The sequence below is a fragment of the Trachurus japonicus genome, chromosome 17 (assembly GCF_045865225.1).
Source record: "Trachurus japonicus isolate A0001 chromosome 17, Traja_1.0".
NCBI classification, from domain to species: domain Eukaryota; kingdom Metazoa; phylum Chordata; class Actinopteri; order Carangiformes; family Carangidae; genus Trachurus; species Trachurus japonicus.
This window is the reverse complement of record NC_140923.1, coordinates 26257697-26283655: the sequence shown is the minus strand read 5'-3', so window position 1 is coordinate 26283655 and position 25959 is coordinate 26257697. Positions and strand designations below refer to the sequence as shown.

The window sequence follows — 25959 nt, the reverse complement described above, 5'->3', positions numbered from 1 at the left end:
GTCGCTGCCTCCTCGCGGCGGATACATTAAAGGGCACGTCCTGTTGCTAAGGCGACTGACAACAGAAAATCGACGAGCAAAGCGATTTCGCAGTGAACCAGAGAAAGAGAGAGACGGCGTCTGCAGTTATCATCACTGTTGTCACTTCGTAGAGGCTTCGTCTAACAGAGCAGGAAAATGTCGACTCTTCCTGATACAGTTTTATCTGACATGGGCTGGGATGAGCGCTTCGCCATCCCACGTCCCAACGCTGAAAACAAGGCTCTGATGGAGGAGGTGAGTCTGGGCAGACTAACTTACAGTTTACCAACTAATTGTAACAAAAACAATGAAGCACGTTATTTTATTACTATACTATATATATTACTATATATTACTTTATTATTATATGATTATTTTATTTTTGTGTTAACATGATAGGCTCACAATGCTACAGTGTTACCAGGTAGAGAATCTGTTGTCACTCATTTAGCACTGAGAATGACTAGGTCAGGGCTCCAGACTGCACCAAATGGCTGCATTTTGCCCCCAACATTTTAGACAAGTAAATGCAAGTAAATCTTTCATATTGGCGCATGTGCAACCAGTAAATATACTAGGCTACTTCTTTCTTTTTCTTTTCTTTTTTAACACTGGTGAAGGGGCGACTCAGAGTATCTGGAATTTGTCCTAACAGGTGTCAGGCCAATGTCTGTGAGGATCATGAATGAAAAGAAAACGTTACATTTGCTTTGCAAGTCGATTTACGGTGTATGCCCCTACATTTTAGGGGCCAATGTGCTCCTTGTAAAAAAATAAAATAATAAAAAAAAGTTAGTCTGGAGCCCTGTAGATCAAGCTGTAAAAAATTTTTGGAGTCTGTGGTTCCTCTAATGTCACATTTTTACTATCAAATATCTGTCCTTTTTCTCAATTGTTTGAAGACATGTCTTGTGACATTAGATTAAAAAAAGAAAAAGTAAACAGGTCCATGTACATCTTAAGACCATGCCAGTGACTAAAAGTGACTGATACTAATTTCAGCCATTAAGAACATAGTTTCTGCAGATGGCAAGTAATGTACGCACTATGCAGTGACTAATCTGATCACTTCCTCATCTACAGATTCGTAAAAAGGAGATGGAGCTGTTGCAAGTGGAAAACACACTTGAGAGTCAGAAGGCGAAAAAGCTGACACAGACTAAATGCATCAAAAATAGTAGACAAGAGTATGGAAATATTGAGGTAGGTGTTGGACAGATGTGCTGTGCTTTTCTGGTAACTGTTCTATAGTCAAGGTGTCAGTATGTGTTGCTAGTATCTCATTTTGATTTTTCTGCAATTAGATCCTGCTTAAGGCCAAGGAAAGAGAACACGAGCTGGAGAAACACCTCACTGCCCTTGCAGAGAGGGAGACAGGTCGCTTAACACAGGAGACTGTTAAGATGGAGAATGAGCTCCGATCTTTAGCAGAGAGAAGAAACAGGCTAGAGGTCTGTATCTTTCACAACATCACTACAGAGGCAATTAGCTGTTTGGTACTTAAAATGTGCTAAACCATTGTTCATGTCCTCAGAACCACATATTCAAGACCAAACAGAAGCTAGAGGAGTTTAGGGACCAGATGAACTGGGACCAGCAAACAATGGATGTATTTTTGGAGGAGTCATTGCGTAAAGATGAGGACACAATGGCCATTATTAAGTATGCCCAGCAAGATGAGCAGAGGATCAAGGTAAAGAGAAGAGCTTCTATGGAAAATGTATCAATATGCTCCACGCTCACTTTTCAGCAGCAGTTACATTCAAGCTAAACCGACCTTCACAAATCTGACTCTTTCTGAGCTAACAGCTTTATAATCTCTACACTTACAGTCACTCACCTTGGCTATTGAGAAGAAGACACTGGAAGCCAATGAAAAGCGCAAAGCACTTGATAAGGAGTTGACTGAAACTCTGTCTGCACAGGTACCGCAAGCAAAAAACTCTGTAACTGTTTATGTCTTTGTTGAGTGTCAGTTGAAAGAAATGTCACATTTACACAGTTTTTACAGCGCATACCACTTAGTGGAAGAAATCAAACACTCGATGAACTTTTAACTTAACGTGCTGTCGATTCTCTCACACTTTAAACTTTTTGGACTGGCACCTGAGCATCACCGAAACCTTGGCGTGAGCATGCTGAATCTACTTTTTGTCTAATAGTATACATCAGACACTTAAACACCAAAAACAACTGATGCAACATTTATATTCCACAGCATTATACTAAATTGCTTAAGTATGCATTCAAATCTATACAATATTGCCCTTGACTACAAGCCTTGAGGGGGTAAGAGGGTTATGTGTTGTGTTTGGAAAAATAACCCCCTGCTTCTTTGACAGATTGCTTTGGATAAGACAACACAAAATTTGCAGCAGGCCCATCAGGAGACGCAGCAGCTCATCCACCAGTGGGAAAACACCATCAAACAAATGAAGCAGCGTGATGCTGAGATGCAGCAGTGTGCGCTGGTAATTTCTCTGACCTTGCTCTTCTTGCCAGCAAAAGACGTGCTGAGTCAAGTTGGCAAATATAAACTTCTGAACCATAAAATCCTTCAGAATGTGAGTGTCACACCAAACGGTTCACTTGTCCTGAGTTTGTATTCTTCTCTTGTGCTTTCATCCGTCCAGCAACTTGCTCAGGCAAACCAGAACATCAGGGAAAAGAACGCCACCATTACAGAGAAGAAGAACTTGCTGGACACCCAGAGGAACAACAACAGGGACACTGAGAGGAAGATGAACATGGCCGACCGACAGGCTGTGAGACTGCGGCAGGATTTGAAGGAGCAGGAGAATAACTGTAGCAGGCTGCAGGATGAGGTCGGTTTGTCAAAGAACTCTTGCTATATGAGTACTCAGATAATGTTACGGGTCATCTCTTCAAGAATCCATCTATTGTAATCTATAATATTGTAAGAGTTAGTAAATTGATTCTCATGTGTCTTGCAGCTGGCTACTTGCAAAGGCACAGTGGACAAAGCCACGTCTGATGTGCGCTCTGTAACGTCCAACATATCCAGAATGAAGAAAGACATCGTGGATAATTACAACAAGTCAGTGGCTTTTTATAAGATGACTTTGTAAAAAAAACAACTCACTCCAGTGCTTTATACTGAAATTCTGTGTGTGTTATAGACTCAGTGACACCAGGGAGTACAATGATGCGCTGGAGGAGAAGCTCGGAGTGGTGAGTCAGACGGCCCTCAGCGAGGAGGAGAGAGCTGCCCAGATGGACCAGTATCTTAGGGAGGAGGAACAGGAGATCAAGGTGAGCAGCCCCACTATCCTGAACCAAGAACCGATTACTTGCTGTTTGCTTTTTCTCATATATCTTAAGCACAAAAAACAAAATTTTAGGCTGCATGGGGGCGGACAAATAAAGAGATACATAAATACTCATAAATAATTGCCATTCAAATCAGTATTCCTACAAATATGAATCAAAATAAATATATTGTCCCATGGTGTAGTGCGGTAGTCTGTGTTCTCTTTGGGGAAAAAAATGCCATCACTCACTTTTTATAATTAAATCATCTCTGTGCACCGTCCTCTTGCTATCCAGCCACTATAATCCAGTTGAGACTCGAGAGGATTTGATTTAATAAAGAATGTCAGTATATACCTTCCAGTATTAATCCCTGCTCACACCAATACGGTTCATGCCAGTAGTGTGGGTTTTGTAAATTTATCTTACCCAGTGTTTCACCTCTCAGGCCTCAGGGCTCCACGCTGTGATTGTTAAAGGTTATTAGAGCTGTATTTGGTCTGAGAGGGAGAGCTGCAAACACTAAACCAACAAAGAAAAATGTAATGTAATCTGTGTCAAGATTTACTCTTCATTTTCTTCTAAAAAAAACAAACAAACAAAAAAAGTTATTTACTGTAAAAATTGCTTTCACATGTGAGGATGCAAATACAACATTATATACCCACAAAATAACAGAAAATTTCCTCTGTGTACATGAATTATATAAATGCAGGAAAAGCAGGATCCCCCCCCCCCCAGTTGTTACAAGGCCATTTTATGTTGTGTTTAACATGGGACAGTTTTTGTTGTAGTAATACTTTGTAACCCTGTGCTTTGCTGAAGGAGCTGGATGTGTTGCTGCGTGACAGCAGAACAGAGCTGTTTCGTCGTAAGGAGCAGCTGCAGGTCCTGAAGACAAAGGTGAAGGACTCTGTGGCCCACCTTTCAAGGAGCAAATCCACCATCACCAACATGTGCAACCAGCTCAGAATACTGGGGGAGGAAATAAGGAAACAGCAGTCGACCATCAGCGGGCAGGCAAGCTTAACAAAAACACACACAAACATAAACGTTAACAACTACAATTGCACAATACAGCTTGAGCCAGTCTGGTCCTGCCTCTGCAATAGTCAGACATTTCCTCCCACTTTCCTGCATTGTAGGATTCCAAGATCATCAGCCTGACTAATAAACTGGCACGGCTAGAGGGAGACATTCACACAGATGAAAAACAAACCCTGCTCACAAAGATCGCTGAGTTGACCAAAGCCCTAGAGGAGAAGAAGAAGACGGCCAACGCACTAACCAGTACACTCAAGGAGTCTGAGGTCTGTCTCACTGCTCGATATCAGTTCTGTTCTGTACAAAATGTGTAATTTAACTTTTCACATGTATCTCTCTCTCTGTCTCTGACAGGATGACATTCGAGTATTGAAGAAAGAAATTGAAAAGTCAGAAGCTCAAAAGACAGATCTGACTGAGAAGGTGGAGCAGCTCATGCTCCTCCATAATACCAATGAGAAGGAACTGAAGAGACTCAGACTCAGGAAACAGGTAACTCAGCATATACCATTAAATGACCTGACTCTCTGACTTTAAAGTGTGTTCAGGAGATCAGATACAAGTCTGACAACACACAGTTTTGGTTATGTCTCACTTTGGGAGGTTTTTCCCCATTTTTGGAATAATGATTTGATTTACAGAAAATTAATTGATGTTTATAATAATTGAATGGCTTTCTTTATTATAACTGTTGGTATTTTAATCCTGTTATGGATCAAGCTATATATATATATGTATGTATGTGTGTGTATACATATTTGCCTTTATTCAGATAGTGTAGTGTTAACTATATACTGTAATAGATAATTTGATGATGAGTATGTAAACTTGCATACTGAAACTTGCAGCTATAAATCACATTTAAGCATGTTCATGCAAGCTTGCCAGGACTCTACTGAAACAGATTTACACACATACATAGTTATTTCTGCCTCTGACACAGTTTAATGCTTTGAGGTGAACACTAAGGTCGGCACAGTGAGACAATGAGAAAATAAACATGCTGATGGAAGATTAGTGTTCAGCATGGCAGTTTAGCACGTTACCATGGTAACATTTGATAAAAACACAAATACACAAAGTGCAGAAGAGAGTGATGGGAGCATAACCAGTTTTGCAGGTCAGTTCATAAACCAAAGTACATGTACTGGAATAATTACTGAGTTGACTTGATGGTGGCATTAAAATAAAAGTCTGCCAATAGGAAGCATGGTTGTCAGTACAAAAAGTGACAGTAAGCCATCCAATAATTGTTTTTCTAATTAAATCTGAACCAGAATAAAAGGGCAACCAACAGACTGACTAACAGGGAAAATTGAAGTAGTAGAGGTAGTAGTATGGATGTAGTCTTATCATCTTAACAGACAGGAAGTGTCTGTAATGGAAACCCTGAACATTAATTAACTTTGATTCCAGGAAAAGGTCATATCCATATTATTCTTTATTAATGACAATGATTTATTCATTTTACACTAAAAACACAGCAAATGTTATGTTATGTAGCAAAAGGCCACAAATGATCCCCTACATTATGATGCTGAAATCATGCATTTATCTTCAGGACAACATGGTGGAGCATAACATCATGAAGGTAGAGCTCAAGCGCTGCAGAGATCTGCTGTACAACAAGACAGATACTGTGCTGTCCTTGGAGAAGAGGAAGCTGGAGCTGCAGAGAGCCATAAAGGAGAGAGAGGATGAGATCAAGGTCCACAAAGAGATGTTCAACCAGCAGCATAAGATCAATGATCAGGAGAGACAACGACTCAAGTAAAAAACAAAACAAAACTTCAAATCTCACATACATGCAACTTGTTTTGTGTTTGAGATAACTGTGTGTTAGTGAGCCACTTCAGCATCCTCTCAGAGAACATCACTTAATCCGGTGACTGATTCCGTTTCAGTATTGAACTGAGTGAAAAACTGTCCAAGATTGACATGATGAAGAAACGGTATGAGATCGTGACTCTTTCAATGGCAGCTCCAGAGGGGGAGGAGGAGAAGTCACAGGCTTACTACATCACAAAGGTGAGATATCTTCTCTCACACACACGCACCATCTTGCCACATGCAGGGTCTGCTGCAGCTGAGAGCTTTGAATGACCGGCACCATGCGCTTTTTCACCAGGTGGCACAAGAAAAAGAGGAGCTCAGGCGTAAGGGAGACAGTCTAGATGCTAAAATATGCAAGACGGAGCTGGAGAATAAAGCACTAGAGAACACCATCCAGGTGTTCAACAACAGCAACTCAGTGTTTCGCAAATCTCTCACCAAAGCAAAGGAATCCAGTACGTATGATGAAGTAGATCAAATGACACTAAACTAGCAGCTCCTGTGAGGGATCGTCAGCAGGAACGTATGTGAGTTATGTCTGTGTCTTTTTTCTTAGGTCCAGAGTTCCAGGAAAAAGTGAAGCTAGAAGAGCAGCTGAACACGGCTGGAGTGACACTGAAGGACAAGAAAAAACAGACCGAAGCACTGAAACAAGACTTACAGGTTACTCTTGTTTAAAGCCAGTGTTGAGCAGACGACCCAGACAGAGCATTTAGCATCTGACTGATGAGCGAATACCTCATAACTCATACAGCACATATCCCCTTACACTGTTCATAGGAAATACCTCCTCATGCTGCATCATACTGTAGATGCATCATTTCCACACCTTCAACTCCATTGTCAAACGTTTTTCTTTTTTTACAGTTAAAAATGGTAAACAACCAGTTAGAGATCCAGACCCATTTCAGTATTTATTTTCAGCAAATATTTTCTCTACAGAATCACAGTATTTTTTTCTAGTGCCAAGTACATTTTTGCAGCCTAAATGCAAACATAGAACTAATCTAATCACTAAAGTAAATAAAACGTGCATCAGCAGATAAAAGGCCTAATGATGAAAAAACAAAACAAAACAAAAAAACAATTTCATGTTCCGACACAGTAAGTCACTGTATACCATGACATGTCTTATCACATCAACAGGAGTGCAAGTTATGAAACATAAGTCTAATGTAATAAAAGTAATCTTCAAGTGTATTTGAGCATACAGTAAGCCTATGAATTTTAAGTGCTTTATTATTTTCTTTTGGATATCAGAGTGCTTTAAATTCATTGAAAGGATTACCCAAATGATCAAATAAATAAACAAATAAACAAATCAATTTTTTTTAAAAAGCTCAGACTTGTCCACAGAGCCAGTCTAGTTGTCTAGATAGATTCTAATGGAGACGTCTGTGAAATTTTGTGGCAAAATGTTAAATCTCTCTCATCTAGACATTACAGACAGTCACTGTTACTATCAAACAAAGAAGAAATAAGATGAAATCAAATTGATGTACTGTATTCTTAAATATTTTACATGACTTCAGGCAAAAATAAATAAATAAACACTGGACTGAGCTTATATCCTGTATCACATGCAGTTTAAAAGTTATTTTTCATTCTATTTCAGCACACTCACTGTCCTGTACTTTTTGTTCTCTCTGTCACACGTCCTGTTTTCCTCTTCAGTGCTACAAAAGCAACTTGCATTTTTCAGAAGTGTTCCTATGAGATTAATGGGTTGAAAGAAAAAAAAAATCATCCCGTGAAACTGAGCGGGCATGAATCTCTTGATGTGTGTTTTGCGTTCCTGTGCAAACGTCTGAGTGTTTTTTCATGTGTTTCTCTCCATTTCCAGGACATGAACAGTACCTTGGAAAGTCTGCTGCAAGAACAGCAGACGGAGACAGATAAGATAGAGCACAAACAATCGCTCATCTGTAAACTCAACAAAGAAATTGTTTCTCAGCAGGAGAAGATTGACAGGGCGAAGAAACAGGTTAGATGTCCACCTGCACCAGCCACACCCAATGTTTTATTTAGCTCTCTGGTTAAATACTTTAGATTTCACGCTGATTTGCCTTATCTTCTTGGTCACAACCCAGTGTAAACTATGCAGTAAACTGTCAGTGAGCAGAAACTAAAGGAGGAATGTGTGTGAACATATAGGCCTACTACAGGTGTCCTATATCACAGACAGTATGTGGGTTGTGTCCTCTGTGCAGCAGTAGATGTTATCACATGTTCTTTCTGTGTTGTCCTGTTGTTTTCCAGTGCGCAAAGCTGACCAGAGAGATCCGCTCAGCAAAAAACACAAACTCTGAGACTTTAGAAGAAAAGGACATCAAGCTGAGGGAGTTAAAAGAATTCAACAAGAGCATCGGTAAGATGCTGAATGAGGCCATGGAGGACACCCCTGAGCTCAGATCAGTGCTGGAGAAATACTTCCTCCAGGTATAAAACAGCATTGTACTCAGCATTAAGTCACGATCGGCTACTTTACTGATACTGACGACGGTTGAGTGGTTAAAGTGGCTTTAATGTTTCCTTCCTACCGTCTCTCTCTCAGGCCAATCTGTCTCTTCCCTCTCCGTCTTCCACTCCGACCAGCAGCCGCAGCTCCAAGACAAACTCCGCCCGCAGCTCTGCCTCTCACAGGTCGGACTTCCTCAATTAAAGCCTCTCCAGGGAAATGATGAGGGCTCTTCTGTCAGATTATTATTATTGAACCAAACAACACCACATTATGAAAATGAGTGAACAAGTGAAACTGATAGTGCTGAGAATTACCATTCAAACTGATTGTGAAGAAATAATTTCTGACTGAGATATATTCACTCTGTCTCTCTTTGTGTTACAGGTCTTCTGCATCCTCAGCCGGCAGCAGCCCCAGGGCCTCGGCACTTTTATCCCCTGTAGTGAAGACTGTGGAGCTGGGCCTGGATCTGACTGCAGATCCTCTCACCACCCCCAGACGCTCCAGCCCCTCAAGCAGCAGCAGCAGCAGAAAGTTAAAGAAGCCATAGTTGCGCAGAATAAATGTGTTGCATTATACTGAAATGTGTTATCTTTTAATCTGTGAAGAGAGCTTGAGGATAGATGTCAATTTGTATTTTGGTGTGTTAAAGAAGCCTATTATTCCTAGTTTTATCGTTATTCTCAAATTTGTGATACAGACTATGGTCACTTCACTCTGTAGGTATTACATTTATTCAATGGGATGTAATGTAGCCTGATATAAAGACTCCATTATTACAAGATATACTGGGTGTGCCCACAATAAATAGACTCCAAACAGACTGAACTTTAAAAGAAACATGACTCTTGTTCCTCTTGAACTCAAAGACATTTCAATAAAGACTAGCTATCAGGAGAGCAGGCTGTCTAATCATTTTTAAAATGGAAAAACACAGTAGGTTTATTACAATATTAGTTGTTTCTTCTTTTGTTTGTTTTTAATGTAACTGTTTTGAAATGTGGTCTCAGCACATGCAGTAGTTCCCACTCGCATTAGTAACCTATTAAAATGCCATTGGGTTGTTCAATAAGAATGAATTGCTAAAACAAGTGGACAAATGAAATAAAGACATTACAAACTAGAGCCACATAAATGCAACATTTTTTCAATTTCTATAGCTCAGATTATGTAATTATGTATAACAGAAAAAGGGGTTTTCAAAACCAAAGGAAATTTACATTTATGAAACCAAAAATAATTATGCAGTCCACTGATATGTGAATATTTTTGTGTTTTTCTGCTGAAATGCAAAATTAGTTCATTTCTTATTGATAAACTCAGAAACCTCTTGTATCACAACCTTTTAGTGGAGTAACAATGTCAAATCAGTTCAGGATGTGCCTCAACTCTGTTAGAGTAAAATTTGTGTACAAATCTAAAAGACATTTCCTTAATCTTAGTCATAATGATTTCTTATTATTCTCTTAGGGATGCAAAGAAACAAACGGACCATGTGTGATGTCAATGTGTGAGATTCTCTGTGATGGACAGTGACACTTAGAACTAGATGTTTTCTGAGTTCAAGCCTCTGATTTAGTGAAGTGTTACAAATATGGAATATGGGATTTACCCTATAATCCCCTAACCCTATAACCTGTTAACCTAATTTACTAACTTTATTCAATAGCAAAAACATTTTATGGGAAAAAAAATTCTGATCTTTTTCTCTATTTATGATTAAACCTATGTGGCTACCTAGTGGCTGGTGAACTTTAAAATTAAAGTTAAAAGACAGCACACTTGTCAGGACACGGGTTTACATTTTACCTTGGTTTTGTGTTGCAGGCGTGTCAGCCTTGGTGCCTCACACATTTCTTTCAGGATGATACGTATTGTTGTTAATAGGCCACACCCTTCAAATAAAGGTGTCGTTTCCTTGTACAGAACAAAAGTGGCCAGAGGCTCAGTGGGAACTGAAGGAACACATTCCTGTGACGGATTCACTCTGACTCATATTAAAAAAAACAAACAATAAAGCTTCAACATGCTGCTGCTGATTCTGTTTGCTGGATGTTTGGCCTCATGCGCTGCACAGACAAGTGAGTACAAGTGAGAGGGAAGAAAAAAGATTATTTCTAATGAATACACTGTAAATACTCTTACATTTTGTTTTTTGTCTGGATTTCAAATGTGGATTACTTTTTTTTTTATGTTTACCCAGCCCCGGGGCCTTCATTCACGACTCACTTTCCACAGACAGTCCAGACAACAGCAGACCCTCAAACACCTGTTTCAACAAGCAATAGTAAATTCATTTTAAACCTGTGGAATACGATTCACCTTGAATCTGACCTGATTTTGGATAATTTTGGATTTATATGTGTGTTTCTTTGTCCCACAGCTGTGGCAATCCTGCAGACAGCTGTTCAGACCACTGGTGTGCTGAATGGAACGGCTACTGCTCAGATCTTGAACGAGGTAACTCACCGGCGTAATCTCCAAATTCAATCTGTTATTTCCTTGATGGGAACACTCCTAAATATAGCTCAGTATTTACTGTCTGATACATGATCTAACATCATACAGCAGTAGGCTAAGTAACTGTGTGGTGAACCAGGACCAGAATAAAAAGTTTTACCTGTTTGTCTTTCAGCTTCAGAACATCATCCAGAGGCTTGGACAAAATGCAACTTTCTCTCTGAATATAAAGAACATCACCGAAGTCTGAAACCTTCTCACTCTGCCTCTCTAAATACTGTGTGGGTAAAATCTTCAGTGCTGTTTTTTTATGTTTAAGACTAATTTTATTCTGTATGTGAAATATTCAGTTCTTCACTGGTGCTTTAGTTTGTAACCTCTCCTACGGGAAATAACATAAACATAAAGTTTCTCACCACGCAGACTCTCTCGTCTCTGGGCTTGTTAATCCTGGTGACAGCCTGTTTGTGTAGCTGCAAGTTGTAGAGCTGAAATGATTTGAATGTTTGTGACATCAAACCATGCTGCGTTGTGCAGAGGATGGTTCTGCTTATTTGAAATGTAACAATAATGAAGATTCAGGGCCAGGAAATGGACGAAGGTGGAGCTATGTGAAGGATTCAAAGGAAGATAATATTACTGATGACAAGTTTGATAAGACACAGTGAAACATACCATCAGTCATGTGTGACTAAACTTGAACCAGCGTGCTAAAATTAGAAGACAGGATTGAGTTCATTTAATATCTTTTTATACATGTTTAAATACAGTTTTGGTTAATGGGACAATAACAAATCAACAACATGGTAATTTATAATGACTATGATACTGAAAAATAAAGATCTATGAAGGAGTTTTCAGTTGTCTTTTGACATGTTCTTGACGCAGTTCCACTTTTCCCACTAGAGGGCAACACACACTGATGCTAGAGGCGTTGAGGTGGGACCCCTTCTGTCCTCTCACAGTTTCTTTCCCTCATCACACTAATGACACTTTTCCAGCATCCACCATCAAATACACAACAATACAATATTTTGAGTGGCTGTTGCCTTTGTTGCATGTCTTCAAAAGGTCAGATGGAAATAACTTTCACCGGACTGTCATGCTCTGACAAAATAGGCTACTGTAATGAGTTTTAAACTGAATCAGCATCATAGTATCAAAACACCAACACAAACAGTTGGAGAATCAGTAGCAGAGGCATCTTTTCCTTCCAGCTGCTGAGGGCTGTCCCTCTGGATCCATGTAGCTACTCGGATCATTTGTTCCTGTGCTCAAACTAGACAGGCCACGAAAAACAGCCTGCAAATCAAAACACAGACAGAGGATTTAGTTTTAGTTGAATTGATCATCATTGAATGTTCGTTGCTGTTGCTGATATCTGTCACGGAAGATGGAGATTATGAAATTTTAATTCATGTCCTCAACACTCGGGCAAAAATAATGAAATCGCCTGACAACTGGGTCCCAAAATGTACAAGTTTCTATAAAATAGGCTATATCTTGTTCTAACATGTGTCAATTAACAACATGAGAAATGAGACTAAACCATGGAGAATCATATAAATGAACTTTCTTTCAGCCCTTGCAGCTGGCAACTCCAAACAGACACCAGTGCAGGTAATAAGGTTTAAAAGAAAAAAAAAGTTTTGCCATGTTAGCTTAAAATGATCTGCTAAAATCTACATAAATAAACAAGTAAACAAACAGTTAAAATCCCCATCAGACACAACCATTGCTTGTTTTGCAATGCAAAGCAAAGACCAAGAAACCTTTGACTAAAACAAACAGTTAAACTACTAATGACGATAATAACAGCATTATAGTGCCCACACTAAATCTGCCAAATATTTGTTTACAGATCCAAATATTATGAACGCTATAAACATTGGGCTAGGCTGCTAGCTTGATGCTAATTTGAATGTGAGGCCTGTTGATGTGAATTATAAGAACCGTCACCATGTTTTGATTGTTAAATCCTGTCTGGTGTGAGGCTGTGAAATCAGCTTTTTCAGACAAACCAACAGTGTCTAAATCACGTTACTCAGAGTGAGCGACAGATTATCAGCGTCCTCAGTTACATTATGATGAATCAAGCTGACAGGTAGAGAGACCCAACATTTCAGTAGAAATGGGTTTTTATCAGGTTGAAATGACTTCTGTCATGGTTTTATATGATTTTGATAAGGTATAAGACATACTTTGCAAAATGTTACGCAATCCACAGATTATAAACCAAAGCAGACACAATTACCAGTCTAACTGATGAAAATACTTTTCTGTATGTGTTGTCTAGGATGAGATATTTGGCCAGTTTCCCACAGTCTCATTCTCTCCACCCTCTAGTCTGTGTTAATCAATGTTGTGCTGTCCTCTTTTCCCTCTTCCCACATGACCCACGCTCTCCCCTTTTAACCCCTCGGAGCTGGTCCAGCCGACACTCAGAAGACGTCTGCTCACTTGCCCCGCAGACTGGATAAAGACCTGACCTGTCTGCCTTCACCATGACCCCGAGATTTCTGTTTCTAGCCTCAGCTCTCCTCCTGGGGGGCACGCTCACCATCTCACTGGCAGACCGCACCGGCACCGCACAGTGCAAAATCAAATGGTAACATAGTTTTGTTTTTTATTGAAACTCTCCCTAATTTGTGTATTTCTCTAATAATTGTGTTTTAGTTAATGAATAATATCAATGCTGCAAATTATGTCAGATACCACTCTACAACAAGACTCCCTTAAAAAGGATTTATGAATGACAAATTTGTTATTAATATAGTTGTAAACATTTTGTAAATCATAAATAAACTGTTGTGAATGTGTTTTAACAGTTTTCATGTGTTGATGCAGGCAAGATCAAGTTATTATTCACTAATCTTGCAGAAGACTTACCATCATTATGCCTAATCATGTGAAACTGTTCAACCAGATTGGCTGATGGAGGTTAATTGCTGATAACTTGCCAAATATCTGAGGAAGGCAGGCACAAATGTTGATGATGGAGAAAACAAACAAATCTTTTTAAATCTAATAGTTTCTAACATCTAATGAATGATGTTAACAAAATAATTAATAGAAGAGTTATAAACCATTCATAAATCCTTACTATAAAGTGGTACCTTGTGTTTTTGCTGTTGATCTCCAGAGATCAGAGGCAGTATTGAGGCATAGATGATTGTTTTAATACTGTTTGGATTCCATGAAATCCTCTGAAGTCACAGTGCAAAATGGTCAGATACACAGTGGACAAGGTATTTTATGATTTCAGATTTCTGTGCGGAGCCATTTCTCATGCTTGTTATCTTGGATATGGTTCTCACAAGACTCACATTAGTCACACAGTGCAAAGAAATACAAAGTTTTGAGCGATTAAAATACTCAAAAGCAGCTCGATATTGCCTTAATCTTTCATTAATCAGATGTTTTTCATGAATACAGTTATAAATATTAACTGATCTAACACTCACTGCTCTGCAGGTTGTTTGGCATCTCGTGCAGTGATGTCTATGGGAAAGTGGTGAGCCAGATCAAGGCCTGGCAGATCAGACAGAGCTGTCTGTATGCAGGGGAGAGGTGCTCGTACGAGGTCAGAAACACCTCAGTCTTCTATCATCTTGTTGAATTTTAATAAATAATTCATTAGTGGTCCACAAACAAGTCATAGGCTATCTGTAATTAGCCACCAATTTTAGCATTTATTCAAATGAGAGTCAGAGCGCAGGGAAATCTATGAATATAATAATGCCCATAAATGGAAGCTGGAGTATGAGCAGATAAGGACTCATGTTTTAATAAGAACATAGCCTCAATAACATAAACTTAAGGTGTGTCATCGTGTCCTCAGTTACAACTGCTGACAAAATACTGTACATTATTAAACTCTTAAATTTGGTAGGGCCTGGCAGGCTAAGCATTAATTAAAAGCAACACAACCCACAGGCCAGTGGGTGTTAAGGGATTAAGTTAAAGCAGAAGTAAGTGGTCCGGTCGTTTTGGCTAATGCTGCGTTCCAGGCAGGCTTTTGAAATCGTAAATTACAGCTTCAAGTCACAACTTACGACTTTGTAGCGTTCCAGGCAACCCACTCGTGTTTTTCCGACCTGTTTTACCGGTGAAAGTCACTATAACGGCCACTCGTAACTTCCGACCGGTGAACTCGTACCAGATCGAACTGGTACGACTTCACGGTCGGAAAAATACGAGTTTCCTTGAACGCACCATAACAGTCCTCGTCCCTACGTCGCCACATTCACGGCGTCCCTTGGCTGCACACACAGCCCTGCATGCCGTTCTCTCTCCTCATTGGATAAAAACTGTAGGATACGATAAATGTTTTCTCCTCGGCTCAGAGCAGAGCAGAGTGACTGACAGACCCGTGTTTCAGACCAAACACTCTATGTAAGTGATTGCTGTCGGAAGATATAACTATTTAAGACTTATATTAACACAAATATATCACTTACTTCTGCTTTAAAATGAGCAACAAACCGTTAATCAAAATGAAGTGTAGTTGTTATTGCTGTTAATCATTTCTCCATGTTTGTCTTTAAATTACAGGTCTGGTTTCACTTCAGCTAGTGTTGACACACGATCTTGTCACTTATGATTTAAGATGATTGAACTGTTACTTTGAAAAAAAAAAACTAAAAAACTACAATAACTTCATGCAGTTTAGTGTAAAATTGCCACTCATAATGGCCATTGATACTCCCAAGAGGTCACTGAATGGGAATTACCACAAATCATGTACATGCATCTGCTTAATGCCCTTGTTTTCATTATTAACGGAGTCAGGTTGACATGTGCAGTATGCAGCTCCCCTGTGAGACTTGACTGAATGTGAACTGTGCTGCAGCTCGTGTCGACAGCCCCCTACCTGATCAAAGCCACGCACACGTCTCCCAGGACGAGGTTAGTGAACAACCTTCAGTTTCTCCTGGAGCAGTCCACCATCTGCAAAGTGACTGTGAGTATAAATCTTGGTTCAACACACATGGCCTTAATTTGCATCAAATGTTTATCTCACGTCAGCGGTGTTTCCATTTTATTTAACTGAGCAATCTTTAAAAGAAATTTAAAAAACCAGACAGTTCTTTATTATTTAACAGAGAATATCAAACAGCTCCAATCACACAAGAGGAGGACAGGAACATGGGTGTGATCCTGTGAGGGGAAAACTGTGATTTCTCTGACTTTAAAGGAAAATTAACGGGGAAAATCTGTTCACTTATCTTTGATCACTGACGTTGCTCTTTCACACGCTGTTTCTCTCTTGGTTGCTGCATGAAAAATCAGCGTCTTCTGATCTCTCTAATGTGCAGGGCGATGCAGTGTCTGAGTTCACCAAAGATCCGGCCGACAACAGCACAAACTACTGCAGCCTCCAGAACCTGATGGACGGTACATGTTCTCTCTGTTTGGCTCCTGGCGCCTGGGATTGACTCAGCAGTTAATGTTTTATAAAATAATTATAAAAAGTCGGAGTAAATACTGTTTGTTTCCTTTCTCTCCCTCTAGGAAGTGACCTGATTAATGCTGAGGGATACAAACAGTTCAGCAACAAGTGGATCTGTCCTGGGTTTGATGCTGTTAACTGCACCATGTAGTAGACCCTGAATGAACTGTGATTTTATATTCCGTAGTTCCTGCATAATTATGTTTTTTGTGAATAATTAATACTCTTAAAAATCACCGAAGGAACAACAATGTTATTTTTTCATTATATACAATAATATTTCAGTGTTTCATGGCTGATGACAATAAACTGATGAACTCCCTTGTTAGACTTGTTAGCTATAATTTCAAGTCCAGTTCATAAAGAATACATAATAATCACTAGAATAATAAGGAATTTATTCATTACTGGGGGAAAAAAATGATACTTGGATTAAAGGTGATTGAGCGTTCAAGAAAATACAAAGGAGAAAAATCTTTTAAGTTCAATCATGATACAAAATGATGCAACTAAGTCTGTCAATAACAGGTCATCTACACGTGTTGATACAATTGCTGGCAACACATTAACGAGTGAATATGTGATTGGATGTGTTCGTCATCCACCTCGGTCCGGTCACATTTGAATGGTTTCCCCTCAGCAATAGCTGCTGCTGAAGCTGATTTGAAATGCAGGATGATTTATTATTATGTGACAGTTTTAACAGACACTCACATGCCTTTTATGTGAAGCTGTGAAAGTCCGTCTCCGCCACCTGCAGGTGAGAAATGTAACAGCAGCAGCAGCAGGGTGGTTCTGCGTGCTCATGTTACTCATGTGGGTGTCACAGTTGGGTACATGTTGAACGTGACTTCAGTGAGTCATCAATTTCCCATCAGTTTGAAAGTATTTTGCTGACATGTCAAATTGATGCACATTTAGCATGACTCAGCAGACAAACCACATCTCTGTTCATTTTAAACACGTTAAATCACTCAAATACACAATATTTAAATTTCAAAGTGAATGTGCTTCATATAAATTAAAGATAACATTTTACGGATTTACAGTGTTTTAAATATGTGATTATTTACATAATACAACTTTTTAAAGACATTCCCTTGACTAAAAGGAACATGCTACATAATCATGATTTAAACAGACAAACGTATCAAGTCATATCTTCACACAAAAATAAAATGTGAGCCTCAACTTTGTAATTCTTTATAGTTTTATTAAATCCTCATAGAAAACATTCCTCCATCGCTGTAGAAAAGTATATTGCGTTCACAGAAGAAAGCAACAGTTTGCAGTCTCTCAAGTGCCCGCTTCTGCTGTGAGTCATTTGAGATCTCAGGCCTTTTTTAAACTTGAGCTGGCAGAAGTAACCCTCACAAATGTTGTGAGTCTGTGCTTTGCTGCGCTTGTCCTTGTTTTTCAAAAGGCCCGAGGCCTCAGGCAGGAGGCAGGAGGCAGGAGGCCTGACGACACGGTCCGGCTGCAGCTCACTGCGTTTTAGTGGCCGCTTGTGTTCCTGTCTCCTCGTAGTCAAATTCAGTCAGGCAGCAGTAGAGCAGCATCTGGGTGCATCTGGTGGCAAAGGCTGGAGGGGCAGAAGAGGGAAGATGTGGGAGGGGGTGTGAACAGGCAGAGGAGTGGAGAGATCAATTACAACTGTTGCTGATCATCCAAGCTGATTAATGCTGTATTTTGAAAGTGATATTGAGTCAGACAGTGTGAAGGCTTTATCTTCAATTTTATGATAGGGAAATGTCTCCTTTTTATCACTTCCTCTACACATATTTTAAATGTCTAATCCAACACAGGACAATATGGAAATTTATATTAAATATAGGATTAAAAAACATAATCCTGCTGATCTAAAATATAATTTTTTAAATATTCTTTTAGTAGACAGACATTTGAGTCAAAATCTTACCGTTCACTTTGCGTATAAATTTGGGCCTCTTCTCCTCAGGCAGGTAAATGGCAACATAATAGACCGGCACTCCAGAGAGAGCAATACCAATCCCTATGAGAGAGTTGATGGTGTCCCAGTACAGAGGGACGATGACTAGGAACAGGCTGCACAGGCAGTAGATGAAGGGGAAGATCAGGGTCAGCTGTGGACAGACACACACAGTGAGTTCCTCAGAGCTGTGCAGAGGTACGGTACAGTAAGTGGCCGAATGCACTTGGTGACTTTGGACCGCACCTTCACAGGCCTGTGTCTGTCCGGCTGAGTGATGCGCAGGTAGATGAGGCCGGCCACAGACAGACCCACGTAGAGCCAGTAACTGAAGCTGAAGTAGTTGATGAGCTGGAACACGTCCTCCACACACAGGAAGATCAGGCCCATTATTCCCTGCAGACACACAGCGCCATGAGGAGATTTATTGGCTTAACTCATCATGCACTGACAAAATCATTTAATCACTTCCCGCTCTTTGAAGTGAGAGTGAGGTAAATGCTCCTCTTACATTGAACAGCAGGGCAGGTATGGGTGTGTAGCGCTCCAGGTGAATCAGACTCAGGCTGTCAGGGAGGTGGCCCTCTCTGGCTCCAACAAAAAACAACCTGCACGACCATTAAAGATTGATAAAGTTACTGTCCAAATACTCTAATGCAGTGGTTCTCAAACTTTTTTCAAAGTCCTTTTCAAGGACCCCTAAATTGACACAAATCAGACCACGGACCCCCATTGGACAAAATTTTGAAGCAAACTCCAGAAATACACAAATATTTGTTCTGAGACAGAAGAACATTACTTTTTAATATTATTTATGTATACCTTCAAATTAGGGCCAATGGTGTGAATAAACATTTCTAGAAAAAAGTGGTAAAAATTCTCCCCCCAAAAAAATAATGATGATTTTTTTTTTTTTTTAGAGAAAAGCGGTAAGATTTCTTTTAAAAAATTTAAAAAAAGGAAAAAAAATGTCTAGGAAAAAGTGTTTAAAAAAAAATTCTAGAAGAAACTAGTAAAATAAAAAATAAAAATCTAGAAAAAGTGGTTACGTTTGGAGAAAAAAAAGCTTAAAAAAACAAAACAACAAAAATTGGAAAAAATTTCTCAAAAAAAAAAAAAATTGAAAAACTCAAGAAAATGTTGGGGACCCCCTTGAACCCTCTCAAGGACCCCCTTTGAGAACCATTGCTCTAATGAAGGCCTCAAGTTGTTCTGCTCAGTGTGTTGTGGTTACCGTGAGGCGGCGATGATAGAAGCGTTGAGGCCGCCATAACAGGACATGGCCACCGACACAGGCATGATCCAGCTGAATGGCCCCAGGACTGCGTTCCCAAACGTCTGTGGGATCAGATTCACATTGTATTATGGTATGGTAAGCATTGTATCATCCAGAATTCAAGGACAATTCACAGCGAGCTGCTTCCACTTTTATTTCTGCAGCCTTGTTTTTTTTCCTGAGGGGGTAAAATGTCTCAGGCCAGGCAGCAGAACAGGACTATATTTAGCATCGTCTCTCTCTTTCTCTCTCTCTCTCTCTTTCTCTCTCAGGTGACGACTGGGCCCAATCCTAGTCAACACCCACTCCTCATGCATTCTCAGACGTGCACGCGGGCTAAGGGCCGTCCCTGCTATAAAATCATGAGGTGGCGGAGGGCTCTCTGGCATACACACTGTTTGCACGTCTGCAGACTTTGCCTGAAGAACTTACCCACGGTTCACTGAGCACATTCATTGTGATGTAAAACACTAGTTCAACCACAGGGGAAGCATTACAAAGATAGTAAACAATAAGAAACAGAAGAACAAAAGAACATGAATGGGAAGAAGATAGAGGAAGAATGGTTAACAAACAAACACTGAACAAACGCTGAACATTAACATTACAACAATAAAGATAGTTAACTACAAGGAAGAATAATTTGTTGTGGTTTTCCATGACAGCATGATGACTAACTCCAAATATGTTTTCATTAGCTCTTATCAAAGACTATTTATTTATTTATTTAGAGACAGGGTGTAAAGGGAGGAATCCAGTCTGTTGGTGTTCAGGACTTTGGGACATTTATGATGGTCTTACCACAGCAACAGCGTCACTGGACAGCAGAGACGGCATGTCCAGAACCACGTAGTAGGCCACATTGGTCAGCAGGTAGATGATGGTCACTATAGGCATGGACACTGCAATGGCCAGGGGCAGATTCCTATGACGACGACAACAACAAGCACATGGTTTTTCTCAAGTTGCAATTCAGAGCTATTCAATCATCAAGTTTCCTGTGTAACTTATAGTCTAACGTTGTCAACAAACAGAACCTCTAATATCAACGGCAATTTCTAAACGTAAAGGCTTCACACACATCATAGACCTGGCTATAAGATCTACACAATCTTTCCATCTGCTTCCCACATTATACAGTATAATGTCACAGTGAGGTTGACCTTTGACCTTTTAGATTTAAACTGTCATTGCTTCATCATTCCGATCCAATTCAACATTAGAGTGAAAGTTTATGTAACATTTCCTCAAATTTGTCACAAACATCCATCTGGACTTAAGGATGAACTGATTAGATTCAGAGATTGAATGTCAAAGGTCACTGTGACCTCACAAAGCATGTTCTTGATCATAGCTAAAAATAAATAAATAAAAAGAACCATAAACTTCAACTTCAACTTCAAGTGGACACGGAAATTGAGTCATTTGATTATTTCCCGTAGCTTCATGACAGAGATTAACACTTATCATGTGTAAAACCCTTAGCAAAAAGTAGTATACTTGAAGTTCATTTTATTAAGTATGCTTGAGTATAAGTATAAGTATAGCAAGTATACTATGGACCATGTTCTTGTAGCATACTAGAAAGTATACTACTTTAATACTTATTTGGACTAAATTGGAACATTTTAAGTTTATAAAAGTATACTTTATAGGTCATTTTAAGTTTACAAAAGTACAAGAATACAACAAGTACCTACACTCATCTATATACTCCTAGTGTATACTTCTAGTCCACATTTTAGTTTATTAAAGTATACTTTATAAGGTAATTTTAAGTTAACAAAAGTACACTTTCAAGTATACAACAATTACACTCATCTATATACTCCTAGTGTACTAAATATATACTTCTAGTCCACATTTTAGTTTATTAAAGTATACTTTATAAGGTCATTTTAAGTTTACAAAAGTACACTTCCAAGTTTACTGCCTCAGTTTTAGTATAAAATGAATATATTTGCAGTACACTTTAATGAACTACTTTTTGCTAAGGGAAGTGATTGGAACTGTTATAATGGTACTGACAGCACCTTTAAAGGACATGTAAACAAATGTCGTGATAAGTTTGGACAAATAGAACAAAAACAATGATGAGTTATAGCTTATCGATTTAGTTTTATGTTTTAGCACAATTTCCAGTGGCTCATTTTCATATTTTGAAACTCTGTATAAACTCCCTATATAAACGATTCAGAGGCATGTTAGCCAGGTCACCTACACTGTCAGACTCAAATTGTGGTCAGTGAGCCAAGAACAGGAGGTCAAAGTGAGTGTAGAGGCTCAAGCGTAGATGTAGATGACTTGGTGTGTCTGTGTGTATCACCTTTCTGGATTCTTAATCTCCTCTGTGACAAAGTTGAGTGTATCCCAGCCGGAGTAGGAGAACAGAGCTGAGTAGAGGGCCAAAGCTATGGCCCCAGGATCTGTAGAGGAGCCCTCAAATGGACTCTCAAAGCCTTTTGCTTCTCCTACACAGAGAGAGGAGTCATAGTTTAAAGCGTATTTACGCATTTTGATCATGTGTCTTGTTTTGATGCATTAACTTACCAGTTGATAATTTCAGGAGTCCTACAATGATGATGAGAAAGAGCGCCATGAGTTTGGCGTAGGTGAAGATGTCCTGGATGAGAGTCCCCCACTTCACGTAGGCACAGTTGATGAAAATGAGTATACCTGCATGAAGCAGATGAATAAGCACATAAATGAATCCTCCTTTGTACAGCTAACATATTAATTTATACTAACACAGGAGCTGCTGCTGCTGCTTCTCTTTTCCTCTTAAGTGGCGTGTGCGCAGCAGGCAAAGAGGAATCACTCAGGAAAAATGGTTGGCCACATTTGTAAAACTCATTTATGACAAGGAGTTTTTAAAGCCGTAGTTTTCAGTTCTCCTTATTGCCACTGGCATCACCTGGGCCTCATTCAGTATGTGGTTACAGAAGGGGAAACTCACTTCTCAGTAGAGTGCTTAATGACTCATGCCCCTGCTGCTCTCTCACCTAAATACCGTTTCCACCAACTACATTCTTCACAGCACAAAGCCGGCTGTAAACCACAGTGGTATTTTTACAGGACTGGTGGTCCAACTATAGCTGGTGCCAGTCTCATGTGGGGTGATTGAGGCTGGTGCAGGGATGAATGGAGATTCTGCTGCTGTATTTGATTAATACATGGTATTTCCTGTAACTATGTTAAAATAACAGTCAGCCCAGTTGAATGGTTTTAATGTGAGTTGGCTGTAAAACGAAACATTTGAATTAATTGAATCCAGCTCTGACACTGAGTTGGAAGTGTGAATAATAAACACTTGAACACTGAAACCAATAAGATAAATTACAAACAGTTATCATGGATAGCATGGATGCGTCGTTCAGCTCTGTGAAGTAAAGTGATTTTAATCCAAAACTATTTAATAAACTAATACATAGAGAGAAAATGACTGAGTGCAAATGCATTTCATGGTGTTTTTTAAAAAAAAACAAAAAAAACTTTAAAGGTGTACAGAAATGGCCGTTTGTCCTGTTTGTCGCGCCAGTTTTCATGAGTTGCCGCACGAGTTTACCCAAGTAAGGAAAACGAATTTGATTGGTCGTTATCGAGTGGGCGGGATATTCAATTCTTGGGGCGAGACCATAGACTGTAAAAAGAATGGACGTAGTGTCCGTGACGTCACCCATTGGTTTTGGGGAGTCGTTTTTGTGACTCAAATATGGCGGCCTGAACAGCGCCATGTTGGATTTACTGGCCGAGAACCCGCCCACTGGCCTCGAAGCAGCTGTCCACGGAGCTGCTCGGACCTGTCACTCAACGTTTCCGCGCCCTAATTGGCCAGAGTTTTAACCTAATAACAATAAAACGTTAGAGTTAAAAAAAAAATTCACCCCCCTCAGAGTGTGTGCGGGGGTAGAAACTATCGATTGAGACGAAAAAACGTTCTGAGACCAGGCTTTTAACATGTTTACTGAGGATGTAAAGTCAGCGATTTTAACATGGGGGTCTATGGAGAATGCTCCCTTCTGACACCAGCCCCCAGAGGAAGGATTGCAGTTTTTTGAACGCGGAAGTGAGCTTCACTTCTCAGACCGACAACTGCCCCCTTGGGCGAGACCGAGCTCCGTGTGTGTGTGTGTTGTCTCAGACGTTTGATTGACAGATGACAGATCCAATATCAGTGGCTGATGAATCGTGAGCAGGGTGACATATAATCTGTGCGCCTGCATTATCCAATGCGGAAAAAAAATACGAAAATAGAATTTTGCACAAAGTTTGGGCTGCATCGTCTGATAGATGAGTTATTACACTAGTGTTAGGAGCCACAGTGGGCTCAAATTCAATTTTCTTTTCTGTACAGCTTTAAATAGTATCAAAAGCTAAATTCAAAATTCAAAAGGCTAACAACTTTCATGGTTCCATATTGTATAATCTGAATACCTGAAATCTGCTATATTTTATATTTGACCACCCAGAGCACAATTGGAAGAACGTGTTGACCAGTTTCAGCCTTTCTCTGCCGGCAGCACAATATCGACGGCTGCAGAGTCATTTTCCCTCTAGTATTTTTCTGCAGCAAATTTAATTAACTTCTGATTAATGTGTCTCACCATATAAACTGTATGGACACACATTACAACTAAAGAGCTGATTAATTCACTAAATTCCCTGAGACCACAGTTTTCTCTCCTTTGCCATGGGGACTTTGCAACCTGTTTTCTGGGTGGTAAATGAAATGCTGAATGTAAAAGCTCTCTCACACAGACTCACACAGAGTTTTTCTTACAGAGGCAGGCTGCAGCGATGAGGCGGACACCGTCGTACGGCGGCTGGCAGGTGGGGTAGAAGGCCTCCACCAGGTAGTTGGCAAAGGTCAGCGAAATCACAGCCTGGCTGGCCGGCTCGATCAGCAGGATGGACGTCCAGAGGCGGATGAAAGCCAGAAAGCTGCCAAAAGACTCCAGGATGTAGGCGTAGCTGGCTCCAGACTTAGTGATGGTGGTGCCGAGCTCTGCGTAGCACAAGGCCCCGAACACTGAGAAGATCCCACCCAGAGCCCAAATCAGCAACGCCAGTCCGTAAGAGGCGCTGTGCATGAGTACACCCTTTGGTGAGACGAAGATCCCAGAGCCAATCATGTTGCCCACGATCAGGCAGATTCCATTCATGAGAGAGATTTCTCTCTTCATCTGCATTTTCTCCCCTTTCCCTCCACTCGGGGCCTTCAAGTCCTCGTCAGAAGGAGCCCGCGATCTTGGACATATTGTCTGTGACATGACCCCCATCTTCTGCCTCGGATCAGATTGGTCTTGCAGTGCTGCTGTGGAGATGATGCAGTGAGAATTATTGGGGGTTTTCCAATTAGCTGGTTCAAACAATTCATACAATACTTTAAACTTCAACTATACAACTCTGTAAAAGCTGAACACCGCCTTGTTCATGCCCAAGAAAACATGAAAACAAGAAAATGTCACATGATATCAGAGCATCATTCACCAAAATGTTTTCCTCATAGCCCACTCTTCATGCCTTCAGATAACCTAGTTAGCAGGTGCAATAATTTTAGAAACATAAAGGGCAAATGTGTAAAAAGAAGTAATAGTACGTGAATTTACCTTATGTTTGGGGAAAATCTAACAGTGTATTTGTCCGTCTGAACATGTAGTGTCTCTCAGGTCAGTGCTGCTCCTCTGAACCAGGCAGTGAGACATTGGCGAGATCATATCTGAGATGGCAACAGGACAGTCAGTGTTGCAATCGCTGCAGCCCAGCACGACCACAACGGGTGTTTTTCCAGCAGTAGGCGAGACGGACTCTCGTGTTCCCCTCAGTGCTATTTTCAGAGACAAGCAGACCTCGTCCCTGCCCCCAGGGTGCCTTCATCAGACTGCTTCTGGGTCAACAGGCGAGTCAGCCAGGAGATTGTTCTGACATTAAGAACCACTGTCATTCTCCATCAGTGACTCCAACAGGTTGCTATGCACTGGGCAGATTATGAAACAGTGGGTGCCATGGCCCTACTCTACATAGGAGCAGGACACTCTGACTAAAACAAATGCAAAATGACTCGTATTCTTCCTGCCAGTTATACATCTCTAATCTCCTTACAGTAATTTATGAGCCCTTAGTGGCCATTTCATTTTGGTTTATGTCGCTTTGCATTTGTTTTGCATCTCTTTGCGGTGGTGTTGCTTCTCGTT

At 40.1% G+C, this 25959-nt stretch overlaps 3 protein-coding genes and 1 long non-coding RNA gene across 5 annotated transcripts; 3 read left to right on the top strand and 1 right to left on the bottom strand.

Annotated features, from left to right (window-relative positions):
- Window positions 1-43: 43 nt before the first annotated feature.
- On the top strand, window positions 44-9207 carry ccdc39 (coiled-coil domain 39 molecular ruler complex subunit). Its single transcript, XM_085804725.1, has 20 exons — window positions 44-276; window positions 1105-1224; window positions 1326-1472; window positions 1556-1714; window positions 1854-1946; window positions 2364-2492; window positions 2655-2846; window positions 2976-3079; window positions 3162-3294; window positions 4117-4311; window positions 4437-4601; window positions 4690-4827; window positions 5897-6105; window positions 6240-6363; window positions 6464-6623; window positions 6725-6831; window positions 8012-8152; window positions 8428-8607; window positions 8723-8811; window positions 9014-9207. The coding sequence occupies exons 1-20, from the start codon at window positions 178-180 to the stop codon at window positions 9177-9179; spliced, it is 2850 nt and encodes a 949-aa protein (XP_085660851.1). The 5' UTR covers window positions 44-177; the 3' UTR covers window positions 9180-9207.
- A 1632-nt stretch (window positions 9208-10839) lies between these two features.
- On the top strand, window positions 10840-11424 carry LOC146970758 (uncharacterized). The gene is made up of 3 exons (XR_015038126.1): window positions 10840-10916; window positions 11013-11089; window positions 11265-11424. It is a non-coding gene; the product is annotated as an uncharacterized LOC146970758 (long non-coding RNA).
- A 2102-nt stretch (window positions 11425-13526) lies between these two features.
- LOC146970757 (uncharacterized) lies at window positions 13527-16742 on the top strand. Its single transcript, XM_085804506.1, has 5 exons — window positions 13527-13697; window positions 14564-14672; window positions 15942-16052; window positions 16408-16486; window positions 16604-16742. Exons 1-5 carry the CDS (start codon window positions 13594-13596, stop codon window positions 16690-16692), a joined length of 492 nt encoding a protein of 163 aa, XP_085660632.1. The 5' UTR covers window positions 13527-13593; the 3' UTR covers window positions 16693-16742.
- Window positions 16743-17749: 1007 nt separating this feature from the next.
- On the bottom strand, window positions 17750-25451 carry LOC146970756 (Y+L amino acid transporter 2). 2 transcript variants are annotated; one of them, XM_085804406.1, is made up of 10 exons: window positions 25375-25451; window positions 24546-25079; window positions 22316-22441; window positions 22092-22236; window positions 20567-20690; window positions 19724-19827; window positions 19001-19097; window positions 18736-18885; window positions 18460-18643; window positions 17750-18123 (listed from the first exon to the last, which is right to left on the bottom strand). In XM_085804406.1, the coding sequence occupies exons 2-10, from the start codon at window positions 25042-25044 to the stop codon at window positions 18026-18028; spliced, it is 1527 nt and encodes a 508-aa protein (XP_085660532.1). In that variant the 5' UTR covers window positions 25045-25079; window positions 25375-25451; the 3' UTR covers window positions 17750-18025. The 2 variants fall into 2 exon arrangements, with proteins under 2 accessions (XP_085660532.1, XP_085660533.1); XM_085804407.1 differs by having other exon boundaries at window positions 24546-25076.
- Between the last annotated feature and the right edge of the window lie 508 nt (window positions 25452-25959).

Excerpts from the sequence above, each read along its gene's own strand:
- LOC146970757 (XM_085804506.1), top strand. The coding sequence starts at position 13,594 with ATGACCCCGAGATTTCTGTTTCTAGCCTCAGCTCTCCTCCTGGGGGGC. Across the intron at positions 14,673-15,941 it reads GGGAGAGGTGCTCGTACGAG|CTCGTGTCGACAGCCCCCTA; the intron begins GTCAGAAACACC and ends ACTGTGCTGCAG. Across the intron at positions 16,053-16,407 it reads CCACCATCTGCAAAGTGACT|GGCGATGCAGTGTCTGAGTT; the intron begins GTGAGTATAAAT and ends TCTAATGTGCAG.
- ccdc39 (XM_085804725.1), top strand. The coding sequence starts at position 178 with ATGTCGACTCTTCCTGATACAGTTTTATCTGACATGGGCTGGGATGAG. Across the intron at positions 1,225-1,325 it reads AAGAGTATGGAAATATTGAG|ATCCTGCTTAAGGCCAAGGA; the intron begins GTAGGTGTTGGA and ends TTCTGCAATTAG. Across the intron at positions 2,493-2,654 it reads AGATGCAGCAGTGTGCGCTG|CAACTTGCTCAGGCAAACCA; the intron begins GTAATTTCTCTG and ends TCATCCGTCCAG.
- LOC146970756 (XM_085804406.1), bottom strand. The coding sequence starts at position 25,044 with ATGGGGGTCATGTCACAGACAATATGTCCAAGATCGCGGGCTCCTTCT. Across the intron at positions 22,442-24,545 it reads CATCGCTGCAGCCTGCCTCT|GTATACTCATTTTCATCAAC; the intron begins GTAAGAAAAACT and ends TGCTTCATGCAG. Across the intron at positions 22,237-22,315 it reads ACTCCTGAAATTATCAACTG|GAGAAGCAAAAGGCTTTGAG; the intron begins GTAAGTTAATGC and ends CTCTCTGTGTAG.